Source organism: Kogia breviceps, chromosome 5 (genome assembly GCF_026419965.1).
Source record: "Kogia breviceps isolate mKogBre1 chromosome 5, mKogBre1 haplotype 1, whole genome shotgun sequence".
Lineage (NCBI taxonomy): Eukaryota > Metazoa > Chordata > Mammalia > Artiodactyla > Physeteridae > Kogia > Kogia breviceps.
In genome coordinates, this window is record NC_081314.1 from 54,047,295 (window position 1) to 54,064,382 (window position 17,088).

General features: G+C 34.8%; 1 protein-coding gene across 8 annotated transcripts in view; it reads right to left on the reverse strand.

Annotated features, from left to right (window-relative positions):
• PHC3 (polyhomeotic homolog 3) overlaps window positions 1–17,088 on the reverse strand; it is an 82,406-nt gene that overhangs the window by 24,615 nt on the left and 40,703 nt on the right. For 4 of the 8 annotated variants that reach the window (XM_059065063.2, XM_059065059.2, XM_067033997.1 and 1 more), the window contains 3 exons: window positions 16,761–16,808; window positions 12,184–12,337; window positions 6,707–6,957 (listed from right to left, as the gene is read on the reverse strand). In XM_059065063.2, coding sequence (XP_058921046.1) covers window positions 6,707–6,957; window positions 12,184–12,337; window positions 16,761–16,808 — 453 coding nt within the window. The remainder of the gene's footprint in view (window positions 1–6,706; window positions 6,958–12,183; window positions 12,338–16,760; window positions 16,809–17,088) is intronic. The other 4 variants (XR_010840666.1, XM_059065061.2, XM_067033998.1 and 1 more) reach the window with 1 other exon arrangement.

The window sequence follows — 17,088 nt, forward strand, 5'->3', positions numbered from 1 at the left end:
ACAAAGCCCCAAAACAATTAAGAAAACGGTAATAGGAACATACATATCGATACCTGCCTTAAATGTAAATGGTTTAAATGCTCCAACCAAAAGAAATAGACTGGCCGAATGGATACAAAAACAAGACCCATTTATATGCTGGCTACAAGAAAGCCACATCAGACCAAGGGACACATACAGACTAAAAGTGAGGGGACGGAAAAAGATATTCCATGCAAATGGAAATCAAAAGAAAGCTGAAGTAGCAATTCTCGTATCAGATAAAAAAGACATTAAAATAAAGACTATTACAAGAGACAAAGAAGAATACTACATAATGATCAAGGGATCAATCCAAGAAGATATAACAATTGTAAATATTTATGCACCCAACATAGGAGCACCTCAATACATAAGGCAAATGCTAACAGCCATAAAAGGGGAAATCGACAGTAACACAATCTTAGTAGGGGATTTTAACATTCCACTTTCACCAATGCACAGATCATCCAAAATGAAAATGAATGTAAGGAAACACAGGCTTTAAATGATACATTAAACAAGATGGGCTTAATTGATATTTATAGGACAGTCCATCCAAAAACAACAGAATACACTTTCTTCTCAAGTGTTCATGGAACATTCTCCAGGATAGATCATATCCTGGGTCACAAACCAAGCCTTGGTAAATTTAAGAAAATTGGAATCGTATCAAGTATCTTTTCTGACCAGAACACTGAGACTAGATGTCAATTACAGGAAAAGATCTGTAAAAAATACAAACACATGCAGGCTAAACCATACACTACTAAATAACCAAGAGATCACTGAAGAAATCAAAGAGGAAATAAAAAAATACCTAGAAACAAATGACAATGAAAACACGATGTCCCAAAACTTATGGGATGCAGCAAAAGCAGTTCTAAGAGGGAAATTAGTAGCAATACAATCCTACCTCAGGAAACATTGCAAATAAACAACCTAACCTTACGCCTAAAGCAATTAGAGAAAGAAGCACAAAAAAACCCCCAAAATTAGCAGAAGGAAAGAAATCATAAAGATCAGATCAGAAATAAATGAAAAAGAAATGAAGGAAATAGCAAAGGTCAATAAAAATAAAAGTTGGTTCTTAAGAAGATAAACGAAAGCGATAAACCATTACCACACTCATCAAGAAAAAAAAGGGAGAAGACTCAAATCAATATAACTGAAATGAAATGAAAAAGGAGAAGTAACAACTGATACTGCAGAAATACAAAAGATCATGAGAGATTACTACAAGCAACTATATGCCAAGAAAATGGACAACCTGCAAGAAATGGACAAATTCTTAAAAAGCACAACCTTCTGAGACTGAACCAGGAAGAAATAGAAAATATAAACAGACCAATCACAAGCAATGAAATTGAAACTGTGATTAAAAATCTTCCAACAAACAAAAGCCCAGGACCAGATGGCTTCACAGGCGAATTCTATCAAACATTTAGAGAAGAGCTAACACCTATCCTTCTCAAACTCTTCCAATATATAGCAGAGGGAGGAACACTCCCAAACTCATTCTGTGAGGCCACCATCACCCTGATACCAAAACCAGACAAAGATGTCACAAAGAAAGAAAACTACAGGCCAATATCACTGATGAACATAGATGCAAAAATCCTCAACAAAATACTAGCAAACAGGATCCAATAGCACATTAAAAGGATCATACACCATGATCAAGCGGGGTTTATCCCAGGAATGCAAGGATTCTTCAATATACGCAAATCAATTAATGTGATACACCATATTAACACACTGAAGGAGAAAAACCGTATGATCATCTCAATAGATGCAGAAAAAGCTTTCTACAAAATTCAACACCTGTTTATGATAAAAGCCATCCAGAAAGTAGGCATAGAGGGAACTTACCTCAACATAATAAAGGCCATATATGACAAACCCACAGCCAACATTGCTCTCAATGGAGAAAAACTGAAACCATTTCCTCTAAGATCAGGAACATGACAAGGTTGTCCACTCTAACCACTATTATTCAACATAGTTTTGGAAGTTTTAGCCAAAGCAATCAGAGAAGAAAAAGAAATAAAAGGAATCCAAATCGGAAAAGAAGTAAAGCTGTCACTGTTTGCAGATGACATGGTATTATACATAGAGAATCGAAAAGATGCTACCAGAAAACTACTAGAGCTAAACAATGAATTTGGTAAAGTAGCAGGATACAAAATTAATGCACAGAAATATCTTGCATTCCTATACACTAATGATGAAAAATCTGAAAGAGAAATTAAGGAAACACTCTCATTTACCACTGCAACAAAAAGAATAAAATACCCAGGAATAAACCTACCTAAGGAGACAAAAGACCTGTATGCAGGAAACTATAAGACACTAATGAAAGAAATTAAGGATGACACAGATGGAGAGATATACCATGTTCTTGGATGGGAAGAATCAACAATGTGAAAATGACTCTACTACCCAAAGCAATCTACAGATTCAATGCAATCCCTATCAAACTACCAATGGCATTTTTCACAGAACTAGAACAAAAAATTTCACAATTTGTATGGAAACACAAAAGACCCCGAATAGCCAAAGCAATCTTGAGAAACAAAAACGGAGCTGGAGGAATCAGGCTCCTGGATTTCAGACTATACTACAAAGCTACAGTAATCAAGACAGTATGGGGCTTCCCTGGTGGCGCAGTGGTTGAGAGTCCACCTGCCGATGCAGGGGACACGGGTTCATGTCCCAGTCCGGGAAGATCCCACATACCATGAAACAGCTAGGCCCGTGAGCCATGGCTGCTGAGCCTGCGTGTCCAGAGCCTGTGCTCCACAACGGGAGAGGCCACAACAGTGAGAGGCCCACATACCGCAAAAAAAAAAAAAAAAAAAAAAAAAAGACACTATGGTACTGGCACAAAAACAGAAATATAGATCAATGGAACAGGATAGAAAGTCCAGAGATAAACCCATACACATATGGTCACCTTATTCTTGATAAAGGAGGCAAGAATATACAATGAAGAAAAGACAGCCTCTTCAATAAGTGGTGCTGGGAAAACTGGACAGCTACATATAAAAGAATGAAATTAGAACACTCCCTAACACCACACACAAAAATAAACTCAAAATGGATTAAAGACCTAAATGTAAGGTCAAACACTATAAAACCCTTAGAGGAAAACACAGGCAGAACACTCATGACATAAAGTACAGAAATATCCTTTTTGACCTTGAGAAATGGAAATAAAAACAAAAATTTTAAAAAGAGACCTAATGAAACTTAAAAGCTTTTGCACAGCAAAGGATACCATAAACAAGATGGACGACAACCCTCAGAATAGGAGAAAATATGTGCAAATGAATCAACTGACAAAGGATTAATCTCCAAAATTTATAAGCAGCTCATGCAGCTCAATATCAAAAAAACAAACAACCCAATCCAAAAATGGGCAGAAGACCTAAATAGACATTTCTCCAAAGAAGATATACAGATTGCCAACAAACACATGAAAGAATGCTCAACATCATTAATCATTAGAGAAATACAAATCAAAAGTACAATGAGGTATCACCTCACAGCAGTCAGAATGGCCATTATCAAAATATCTACAAACAATAAATGCTGCAGAGGGTGTGGAGAAAAGGGAACCCTCTTGCACTATTGGTGGGAATGTAAATTGATACAGTCACTATGGAGAACAGTATGGACGTTCTTTAAGAAACTAAAAATAGAACTACCATAGGACCCAGCAATCCCACTACGAGGCATATACCCTGAGAAAACCATAATTCAAAAAGAGTCATGTACCACCATGTTCACTGCAGCTTTATTTACAATAGCCAGGACATGGAAGCAACCTCAGTGTCCATCGACAGATGAATGGATAAAGAAGATGTGCCACGTATATACAATGGAATATTACTCAGCCATAAAAAGAAATGAAATTGAGTTATTTGTAGTGAGGTGGATAGACCTAGAGTCTGTCATACAGAGTGAAGTAAGTCAGAAAGAGAAAAATACCGTATGCTAACACATATATTTGGAATGTAAAAAAAAAAAAAAAAAAAAAGGTTCTGAAGAACCTAGGGGCAGGACAGGAAAAAAGTCGCAGATGTAGAGAATGGACTTGAGGACACGGAGAGGGGGAAAGGTAAGCTGGGACGAAGTGAGAGAGTGGCATGGACTTATATACACCACCAAATGTAAAATAGATAGCTAGTGGAAAGCAGCCACATAGCACAGGGAGATCAGCTTGGTGCTCTGTGACCACCTAAAGGGGTGGGATAGGGAGGGTGAGAGCTAGATGCAAGAGGGAGGAGATATGGGTATATATGTATATGTATAGCTGATTCACTTTGTTATAAAGCAGAAACTAACACACCATTGTAAAGCAATTATACTCCAATAAAGGTGTTAAAAAAATAAAATAAAACAAAGGAATGCCTATCGAAAAAAAACAACAAAAAAAAACCCAAAGTATGCAGGTGATTTCTTTACAAAAGCAGAATCAGGAACTCAAGTCTCCTGACTCTTAGGTTCAGCAACCTATTATAATCAAAAAAAGAAAAAATGGAAAACTCATGGTTGAGAAAACTGTAATATTCAGTGCTGTTATGAGTATACACTTCTGGTATATGAATAAATTTAAATAATCTTCCAGAAAATAACTTGGCAATATATATCAAGAGTCTTATGAATACATATGTTGAATACATATGTAATGTGATCCAATACCTATACTTCTAGGAATTTATGCTAAAGAAATTATTTAAAATGTGGATTTCAAATGTGAGTAATTTACATACAATGATACTCCTTTCAGGGCTACCTGAACAGCAAAAAAATGGAATCCTGAATGTCCAACAACATAGTTGTTCCTCAGTACTTGCAGGGGATTGGTTCCAAGACTCCAGAGGATACAAATTCCACAGATGCTCAAGTTCCTTATGTAAAATAGAGTAATATTTGCATATAACCTATGCACATTCTCCCATGTTTTTTGTTTTTTTTTTTTTTTTTGGCCACACCACATGGCATACGGGATCTTAGTTCCCTGACCAGGGATCAAACCCAATGCATTGGGAGCACAGAGTCTTAACCACTGGACCGCCAAGGAAGTCCTGTCCCATATACTTTAAATCATCTCTAGATTACTTATAATATTGAATACAATGTAAATGCGAAGTAAATAGTTGCCCGTACATGGCAAATTCAAGTTTTGTTTTCTGGAACTTTGTAGACTTTTTTTTTTCTTTTAATTCTTCATCTATGATTGGGTTGATTCCCTGATGTGAAACCTGTGGATATGGGGGGCCAACTGTAATGGAAGGATTACATAAATTACAGTTGTCCAGAAAGTGAAATATTATGTAACCTTTCAAAATGTTTCCTAAGTACTATTAATCAAACTAGAAAATAAATGCTCAAGATATACTAAGTGAAAGAAGCTGAACTGTATATATAATAATAACCTTGATCATATGAAAAAATATATATATTAAAATATACTCTGTGGTATTACTGAGGATTACTTGTTCTCTATATTTTAAAAATTTTCCATTAAAAAATAATACATATTACTTTTCTAATCTGAAAAAAGAAGTTGTAACTGTCACTAGTAATAACTGATAATCATAGCTATGGCCATTAAGTGCCAGGCACTACACAGAACAATTTATGCACATTTAGTCCTCACAATAACCCTAACAGCAAAGTATCATCTCCATTTGCTGGATGAACAAATGAATTTCAAAAAAGCTGAATGATTTGACAAAGGTTACACAGTCTATATGTGGCAGAGCCAGGATCCAATCACTGAGTAATAGGGAGAAAAAAACCCATTCCTCCACTCACTATATATCAGAGATTCTTAGATCCAAGCTTAATATACACACAGTAAACTGAAAGCAAAGGCAACTGATTAGACAGTCAACTATCACAGTGCAATCACAATGCACTACCTGTGAATCTGAAAAATGAGATAGTTCAAAGTCCTTCAAAATACATAATTTTGTTTTCTTGTCTTTGATTTGGGCTTTGATTTTGGCCACTTGCCTTAATATATTTTCTAAGGGAAAATGTTCATCTCTAGATATTAGTATGTAATGCAGCTAGTATAGCTGTAATGTACAGCTAGTCTCAAGTCACAATACTTTTAGTGACAGATATAGCACCTCAATTTTGAGGTGAACATTTTGAAGCATTTTTGAAATCTGATTGAAGGCTGAGATTTAAGAATAATGAAAAAATCTATTTGCTTATTTTAAAGCATCAACTGGGTAACATCAGAAGTATTAGATCACTGGGAAGTTATCATTTTCTGTATTCAAGTTAAAGTTCACAAAGTATCACATTATACAAGAAACACCATTAAAAAGAAACTAATTCACTTTAGGTATCATTTCAATCCCCTTAAAAAAAATAGAAAGTTTATTTCATTGGAGTAAACATATAATTGCCTTCTCTAAAAATTATAAAACTGATATCCTTATATCCTGAAATTTTTCTTCTTAGTTTATACATTTAAATAGCTAGCATAAAATCCTAGAAGTATATCTGGAAATATATAAAGGATATATATAAAGAAATTCTAGATAAAAGATTAACAACTTTTGAGATAAAATTACAAGCTTTTTATTAGATAACAACAGATTATACATTTTAAGATAATGCTACATGAATAATTGTAAAAATACAAATTTTGCTTGCTACTTACAGGAAATGGCTCCAATCCCTCCTGGATTACAAAGCCTTCAATAACATGGGTCAAGATCTGTGGCTTAACAATAGCCTGTGGAGGTTTGTTTTCTACACTGGGTATGCTACTAGGCATAGATGTACTATTACTCCTTGTGGTAGCAGCTGGAAGTAAGAGCGGAGGTGGAGGAACAGACACATGTGAAGGATCTGATGGAGATTTAATTACTGAAGCACTGACTGATGCCACAACAGGTAATTCTACTTGCTCTGTGGAACAACAACAACAACAAAAAGTCATTTTTTTAAATCTTTAGCATTCTGCTCAGGCAAATGTGAAAGAAAATTCAAGAATAAACATTAGTAACAATAATAGTTAATATCTGGTGCTTTAAAAAAACATTCTAAGACCTTTATATTTATTATCTCATTTAATCTCCACAATAACCTTATGAGATACATACTACTATTCCCACTTACAGAGGAAAGGGGTGGCTTGCTCAAAGTTGTCACTCCAACTTTGGTTACAAAGAACTGTCCCATAAGACATGAAAATGTTTTAGAATGTCAATTTAAGAATAATTACTAAAAAAATTTTTTTGATTTTAAGCTATACAGATATTAAATTACCTATGTTTCTGTTTATATATTCGAAATGATATGGGGGGGAAAGTACTCTGAAAACATGCTTAAGAAAAAAAGAATCATGTGGAAATGCACAGAATAAGTAGAAATTTTAAAGAATTATACAGGGCATTACCTTTATTTCAAGCTAATCCACATCCATGCACAAATGTTCTTTGTTGTTGTTGTTATCTTTAACAACTCTTCATTGACACTGTACATGTCAATTTGGGGGAACACTGTATACCAGGCAATTGAAAAATGTTGGGCTGGATCACTGTGATTCCTCCCCTTCAAACTTTGAGGACCACAATAAGACAGACCCACAGCCTACAATGGAGACTTTACCTCCCCATTTGGTAGCAATAAACCTTTACTAAGCTGTACCAAAGTGGAGAGACGGAACCAGCTGATAGCTAGGAATACCACTGAGTACAAGATGTCTGAGAAAAATAACAAAAAAAGAACATGTGGTAAAGATAATACTACTACTTACTGAGCACTTTTGTGCCAGGTACTGTATAAATGTCTTACATGTTATAACACATTTAGTCCTCAAAACTAGCCTATAGGTAGATACTGTTATTATCTCCATTTTATAGATGTGGAAACCAAAATGCAGAAAGATAAAGCAGCTTGCCTAGAGGCACACAGCTAATAAGCAGTGGAGCTGGGATACTAACCCAGGCAGTCAGGTTCCGGAGGCAATGCTTTTTTCATTGCTACGGTAACTCCTCTCTACCATCGGTATGAAAAGGATTGATATCACTATCAAAAATGCTCAAAATATAGCCCAGTTAGGTAGAGAAGAAAGAAAAGAAATCCCTATCGAATAAAAATTTCAGCTAACAAAATAGTGTAGTGATAATTGGTGTTGTGTCAGAAATGGAAAAGCTAACAGTTCAGACATAGTAACTCTGACGTAATTAATAACACTATGTAGCTTATCACAGCAAGATTACAGCCATAACTTGACCTAGTTCCACCAAATAATCCACCAGGATAAACTGTACTGGAAAACCTATTTAAAGTCACACAATCCCTCATTAAAAACTACAAAAGAAAGTCAGCAGAGGACTTCCCTGGTGGCGCAGTGGTTAAGAATCTACCTGCCAATTCAGGGGACACGAGTTCGATCCCTGGTCCGGGAAGATCCCACATGCCGCAGAGCATGTGTGCCACAACTACTGAGCCCGTGAGCCACAACTACTGAAGCCCGCCCACCTACAGCCCATGCTCCACAGCAAGAGAAACCACTGCAATGAGAAGCCCGTGCACAGCAGAAAGAGTAGCCCCCGCTCGCCTCAACTAGAGAAAGCCCGTACAGCAACGAAGACCCAACGCAGCCAAAAAAAAGAAAAGGAAAGAAAAAGTCAGCAGGAAATACTGGTTTGCTGATTTCCAGGAACAAATACACAATTGTACACATGCATTACCAGACTGAAGAACTCCATAAAAATCCTACCCCACATACCCAATTTTCACATATACACCTAGAGAAAAAGGATAAAAGATATAATTCTGAACAGGGACTAAAAAGCAATTTTTCTGTTGGAAGGAAAATATAAACCTATGGAGAACTGAAAAATAAGATAAATTTTAATATCCTTTACAGATTTATAAATACTTTGTTACTTTAGAAATATAAAGCTGCATTAAGTATATTGTGGTTTATTCAGAAAATACTGCTTAGTATATGTTCTAACTAATTTTTGGATCATACATACAAATATATCTAAATTTTGTTGAAAACAAAGTTGTAAGTTACTGACTTCTTAAAAAAGTTATTAATAGCTATGACTTGCCAGTTTATAATCAGCTGTTAAAATCAAAAGCACAAGAAACACTGACATATTATAGCAGAACAAAAACACAATTATTGGGGACTTCCCTGGTGGCACAGTGGTTAAGAATCCGCCTGCCAATGCAGGGGGACATGGGTTCGATCCCCAATCTGGGAAGATCCCACAGGCTGCCGAGCAACTAAGCTCGTGTGCCACAACCACTGAGCCTGCACTCTAGAGCCCATGAGCCACAACTACTGAGCCCACGTGCCACAACTACTAAAGCCCACGTGCCTAGACCCCGTGCTCCTCAACAAGAGAAACCACCGCAATAAGAAGCCCACGCACCGCAACAAAGAGCAGCCCCCGCTCTCCACAACTAGAGAAAGCCCGCGAGCAGCAACGAAGACCCGACATAGCCAAAATTTAATTAATTAGTTTAAAAAAAGCCACAATTACTACACTCTCCAGATTTAAGACAGCTGTGAGAGAGAAACCCCAAGTTAACTGATAAGACTTTGCCACAGGTTACTCTGCCTATTCACAGTCTCATTGTCTGAGCAACATCTATGAGCTTTTTCTACTCTTTTTTATGGATGCTTTTTAAAGAATTCTTATAAATTTATGAAGACTGAATCCTGGGTGGAAACAAGTACCTCTATTTTTATAGGTTAGTTTATTACATGATTTGATAAGCAACCTGTGCTTGCTTTTCCCCCCTCATATACTACAGAAACTAGTTAAGTATGAAGTAAATTAAAGGAAGATTCAAAAATCTACACTGTACTTAGACAATTTAGCCAGAGGGATGGATATACCTGCCAGGATCTCAGACTACATTCCTGAGGAAATAATGTGAAGATATTCTTGAGTTTCAATATTTCAAAAATGTTTAAATTTTCTTGAGTATCATTAGTAATGCTTATTAGGTAATTAAATCACAGTCACAATGCAAGGTTAGTATCCAATTAAACACATACTTCTGCCTTTAAATCAAAACTCCAAGAAATCTGCAGCAACATAAATCCATTTTCAGTGTACACAAACTACAAAGATTTAATATTATAGTTAGATTTTCTTAAATCTATCTTTTGAGGTATTATTTTGAATAAGCAAAAGCAATAATATTGAACTTGTCTTAAATATGTTATATAATTTTATTGACTAAATGTTTTCTATTTTTCAGGAGAGGGAAAAAGTTGGAGGAAAATTGGTTTCCCCCCTCCATGCTTTCCAGAGATTCACATTGGTAGTAAGGGATAAAAGCTAGAAAGAAGAGAAGGAATAGAAATGTGGCATGCTGACGAAAAGAGAGGACAAGAGCTGCTTTGGTAGCAAAGTCAGTGCCCCGTTACAGTCTGTTTCCATGCCTGTTATAGTGGTTCTTCTTAACTGAAAGTGATCATGAAGGCCATGAGATATTCAATAGAACAAAGTACTTACAACAAAGCCTGAACCAAGATTAATATTATCTGGATAAGTGGTCAGTAAACTTTCTATAAAGGACATACGGTCTCTGCAATGACTCACCTTTGCTGCAGTAATGCAAAAGTAGCCACAGATAATATCTGAACAAATGAACGTGGCTGTGTTGCATACAACTTTATTCATGGACAATGAAATTTGAATTTCACATAATCTTCACATGACATGAAACATTACTCTTCTTTTGATTTTTTTTTTCAAACATTTAAAAATTTTAAAACCATACTTAGCTCATGGGCCATACAAAAACATGCAGCAGGAAGGATCTGAAGCGTGAGCTATCATTTGCCAACCCCTGATCTAAATAAAATACTCAAAAAAAACCAAACAAAAAAACCCTAACACAGAATATATCCTTTTTAGGACTTAGACACTGGGCTATAGATTATAATGTTTTAGTAAAATACCTAGGATTCACAGTCACTTTGATATTATGAGGAGGAGTATAGAGAAGATTTACTTGAACTCATAAGTAGTTCTGAAGTAGTGAATAAGAATTTGAATGCTTAAGCTCAAGAATTTTTTAATCCACGTCCCTAGTAAGAATTGGTGAGGCTTAATTTAAGTACTGTCTGGGAAAGAACACTTCTAAAAGCATTTACTCAGTCTGGATCACAAGCAATTTTTTATTTTATTTTTTTATTATTATTATTTTTTTTGCGGTACGCAGGCCTTTCACTGTTGTGGCCTCTCCTGTTGCGGAGCACAGGCTCCAGACGCACAGGCTCAGCGGCCATGGCTCATGGGCCCAGCCGCTCCATGGCATGTGGGATCTTCCTGGACCGGGGCGCGAACCCGTGTCCCCTGCATCGGCAGGCGGACTCTCAACCACTGCGCCACCATGGAAGCCCAAGGATCACAAGCAATTATGACGAATGTCAGATATGACTTCAAATGCTTTGTGATTTTTTGGAAAGTGTAATTGAAATCTTCTGATAGAACTTTGATTTATTCTAGTTTTTAAGCTAGAAATAGATTGACACATAAATCTGAATGGTCATATGAAACACATCTGTACAAACTACTAAAAATTCAAAGGCTGAAATACGTTTTTGATTTGGGTAGTTCGTCAACAACTGTTCTAATTATTCCTCATCAAAAAAAAAAAAATCTTTGGACTTCCCTGGTGGCGCCATGGTTAAGAATCCACCTGCCAATACAGGGGACACGGGTTCGAGCCCTGGTGCAGAAAGATCCCACATGCTGCGGAGCAACTAAGCCCATGCGCCACAATGACTGAGCCTGTGCTATAGAGCCCGCAAGCCACAACTACTGAGCCGGCGTGCCACAACTACTGAAGCTTGAGTGCCTAGAGCCCATGCTCTGCAACAAGAGAAGCCACCGCAATGAGAAGCCCATGCACCACAAAGAAGAGAAGCACCCACTCATCGCAACTAGAGGAAGCCCGCGCACCACAATGAAGACCCAATGCAGCCATAAATTAATTAAATTTTTTTTAAAGTCTTGAATTCTAATCTATGTTTTGCTGCAATTAATTACACAGCAAATTAGTTTAATACCACCTCTAGTGAAAAAAAAAAACTTTTTCTGTTACTAACATTTCTCTAATAGAAAATTTCCCCAAATCCAGGAATTTCCTCACCTAACAAAGGATGCTCAGAAGTCAAATCTTCTCCTCTCCCCACAGTTATAGCTGCTGGAGACAATGTGGGTGGTGGTGGAGTTCTATCCATTCGGACACATTCTTCTGACTCCTCTGGCATTTCTTCTTCACATACATCTTCTACTTGATAAACCTGCAACGACAAACCACACTGCCTAAAAATGTTTCTAAAATATATTTGATAAGGTGTTCTTAATTTAATTAACAAAATAAATTCTGAGTGTTTTAAAAATTAAAAGGCAAAATGACTATTTGACAGATTGAAAGGAAAACTTTAAAATCATTCAAATGAAGTTTTTCATAATCCTTGATGATTCATGATACTTGATGATATTTCACTGAAAGCAAGTTGTGGATCAGTACCTGGGCTATAAATCATTAAAGTTTCCCAAAGGTGATAGTCAAGTCAGGACATATTTTTAATTTTGTTAATTTTTTAAAATGTTTTGATTTTATACACTCAAACAACTATTTGGGGAATTTACTATAGTTTCTGTTAACTTCCATTGTCATAAATCAAAATAGATACTAATATTTTTCACAAGCAGGTTAAGTAAATCTCCAAAATGAAACATATTATATAAGGAAATGCACTGTTTAAAGGACTACATCCCAGATTCTTCTTTATTATATTTATGTGAATTAAAGATTATATTTTGAATACTAATGTCTGAGTACCCACAAAAAAGGTTATGTGATTGCATGTTTAATCTTCTGATCTACTCAAGAATCTAATGAATTTTTATAAGCTAGTATCAGTTAAACAGAAAACATCTGTCCTTGAAATAACACACACACACACACACACACACACACACATCCTAAACCATCTGACATATTACTTTTTAGTTCTTTAATATTGTTCCATACTTATAGAAGAAAGTTGTTACATCTTTAATTTAACTACCTTGTTATCCAATGGTAAAGATAATACTTAAGAATACTTAAGAAGAAAACATGGACTCAAAAGTACTCTGAGAAGGAACTTGAAAAACGTCTAACCTATTATTGATTTTTTATTAAACTTAAGGCTGAATTTTCAAAGTCCACTTGTAGCGTCTGACACAGGTATTTTACTTTGTCATCGTTTTTTATTTAACCATTATTTCTGAACGATGACAGGTCACTAAAAACAAAGCCACAAAGCAATTTACCCCCCTTCTTATATGTACAAAGTTTATTACTTACATTTATAAAAGTTGTGAGTTTTTAAGATAACTTACCCAAACTGATTAATATTTCTAATAAATATCAAAACAAAAAATGTTTCTTCAACATTCACAAAAAACTTTTTTTTTTTTTTTTTTTTTTTGCAGTATTCGGGCCTCTCACTGCTGTGGCCTCTCCCGTTGAGGAGCACAGGCTCCAGACACGCAGGCCCAGCCACTCCGCGGCATGTGGGATCTTCCCGGACCGGTACACGAACCCTTGTCCCCTGCCATCGGCAGGCAGACTCTCAACAACTGCGCCATCAGGGAAGCCCACAAAAAACTTTTAAATGATCTAATATTGTATATATTTTTAATCAAACTATTGAAAAAGTTTGATTTGAAATTAAATATAAAAACAATCAATATTTCTGAAACCAGCATGTTTATGTGTGATAAAAAGGACTATGAAGTTTTACCTACAAAGGCATATCTAACAACAGCAATAGAACTTAAAAACCAAAACAAACAAAAAAGACCCCTAATTTTTCAAGACTCTATTAAGAATAAAATAGCTTTCCTTTTTTTTAAATTAAAAAATCCCTTTGTTACTGATAATTTTATATCAAATATAATATCTAGAGCTGTGATTTGAATCAGCTACTAAGTAGGCAACATTTTTAAAAAGTATTTGCTCACAACCCTGAATCTGGAAACCTGTTTCACTAAGAGAGAGTCCTTGCCTCATGTCTGGATCCTCAGGAGTGAAAGCAGTCGTTCATTACTGTGCAGTGCAACAATGACAGCTGCTAGTATCTGTTCATGATAATTTTTTTTAAATGATGATAATGTCCAATACAGGGAAAGTCATCCCCAAAAATGTCCTGGGGGTTAAAGGAAAAGCAAAAAACAAAAAACTTCTAGTGAGGGGCACCTACTGTAGTAGTGATTACCTTAATTTGGCAGAGTGGTGGGGATGTTGATTCAGAGGTAATTACACAAGTAATGGTTGTATCAACCAGCTCAACTTTATCTATGTAGCATTCCTTTATTAGATAGATCATCTTTTCATAAAATGCTGAAACTCTCTCTTTAATATTAATGCTGTCACAAGTTTTTCAAACACCTACTACAGTACCTTTTAAGGAATCAAAGATCAGGCATGATCATGCACAGTATTCTGATTTTTAAAATATAATGAAAGAGTTTTAAAGGATTAAAAGAGGCAAACACAAATAACGTATTCTGAAATAATCCAACAAAGAATACTGTAAAATATTTTTCATTCTTTACAGGTAAGCCTAACTATACATACTTTCTTCCACATCGTCCATGTAAAGGCAAAGTAAGTTAAGGAATAAAAGAAGTAGGCAAAAGCAGATCTGTCACAGACATCTGGCACCATCAGTATAAAAAAAAAAATCTAAGTGTGACAACTAAAAGACTGAATAAAGCAAAGAAGTGAAGGTTTTGCTCACAAGATCATTTGAAAACTGTACATCACAATTTCTCTTTAGTTCATAACTATGACTATTCTAAAACTAACACTGGCTGCCAAACTTACCTCAATAAAGTACATTAGTCCCATCTGTCTCCTTTCCCTAAATAAACTGTGGAAAACATTTATTAGTTCTAAATTATCTACACTTACCATATCTTACTTATCATACCTAAATGTCAGTGAAAAATCTTTTTAAAAAACATACTGATTTTACTTTGAAAATTCACTTATCTTTGAAAATTTCACATCTCTTAGAAGTATCTCTCTACCTTTGAATATTTGAAACAACCAGGAAATTGTGAACAAATGTGTAATTCATGAAGAAATGTGATGGTTAAAAAAGCTGATTTGATAAAGGTAATAAAAGAAAAATACAGCAATTTAATAAATAGGTTATGGTACTCAAAGAAAGGTAAAAGATAAGAACGATAACATGGAAACATCTGTAGCAAATATGACCATACCAGTGATAGCAGAGAAAGTTATTCTTCTCATGAAAAAAAAAATTCTAAAAATGAGGTAACATAAATTTTAAAAAAAAAATTAATAGAGGGAAGAAAATAATAAGATCCTAGATATTTGTAGCTTTAATTCAAGTGTTGTTATGTTTTTGATATTTCTATCCCAAATATGTTCTTCCAAGGTCTGCCCTAACAAAAATAATTAGAAAAATATAAGGCATATAGAGAAATTTTATTTTTTTACTTGTTAAAAACCAATTCACTGAACTAGAAAGTGAGAATATAAATTCAAATTATATTTGATTTCTTTGAAGGTACTGTACACTTTTAAGCCTGTGTTTTTATATTACAATATCGATTGTAAACTCTTCAAAAATCCATTAAAAGAAAATATAGACATAATAATTGAAATACAAACTTATTTCTAGATGCCCATTGTTGTCTTTGTCAAGTTCTGTTCTTAATAAAAGTGAACAGGAAGTGGAATTCAATCTCTTCATGCCTATTAAGATCAGTCAGAATGACAAAAATAAAGAATCTATAAATTTGCATCCTGAGAACCAAAATGTTTCCCATTAAGGAACAGACTTTGAAACTCCTTTCCTTTCTGAGTTTATGGTTACTAGCCTTTAAGTGATAAAATCTCTTTAGTGAGGTTTGATAATAAAACCTCCTTTGGGGGGTGGTGGGGGTGGTGGGATGAACTGGGAGATTGGAATTGACATGTATACACGAATATGTATAAAATAGATAACTAATAAGAACCCACTGTATAAAAATAAATAAAATAAAATTCAAAAAAAGTAAAAAAAAAAAACCACCTCTTTTGAGAATACTGTTTTCCTCAGTTATAAATTAATTATGAATTTGATCATTCTAACATAAAGACCTTATTTCAATTTTTATTATAAATTATTTTATAAATTTTAAAAGTCCCTTATAGAATGTTTAAAAGAAAAACATTGTTCAGGATAATTTTCCTCTGTAGGCAATACGTACCATTTCTAGAGGTTTATTTTGATAAATTTCACCACAATCTCAGTTACTCAAAATTTTTACTCCTCCCAGTGGATTTTTTCATCCTCAGTATTCAACTCATCCACTGAGATTTTCTTAGCTTTTTAAATGAGAAATATTTTAAGTATATATTCTCCCTTAGTAGAAATTTAAAAATCAGAAGTTTAATAATTCTAAAAGATGGCCTACAGTTAATGTTTTTTTTGCAAAGTTGGATTCTTTCCTAGAATAAATGGTTTTTACAAAGTTTTAATTACAAAATACAAGTTTACCAAAAAATTACATCATAACAAGCATACCTCCACCTTGAAGCAAAAGCCCCATAAAGGCCTAGTACTTCAGAATGCATACAACCAAAAAGGTTAGCTAGATAAACCATACGTTTAAGAACATACAAGCCAACAGAAGGGATCTATGAAGGATAATCACCTTAAGAGAAAAAACTTTGTGCAGATGACACTGGTTCAAATGCATTCCCTTGGGGAAAAAAAATCAACTCTGTAAAGATAGCAGATGGATTTGTTTAAATAGTAATAAAATTAACGAGGGACTTTAATAACCATCACAAATTATCAAGCATGCAACCATACTACAACAAAAGGCATTTTTTTTTTTTTTGCCCATATAGCAGGTATGTCAGATACTGATACTGACAGATGGAAATTTCAAGCTTTTTAAATTCATTGGCATTTAGATCTAATGATATAACATAGCGTGGGAGAAAACTGTTTTTACTTTCAGTTCGGCAAGAAAGTCA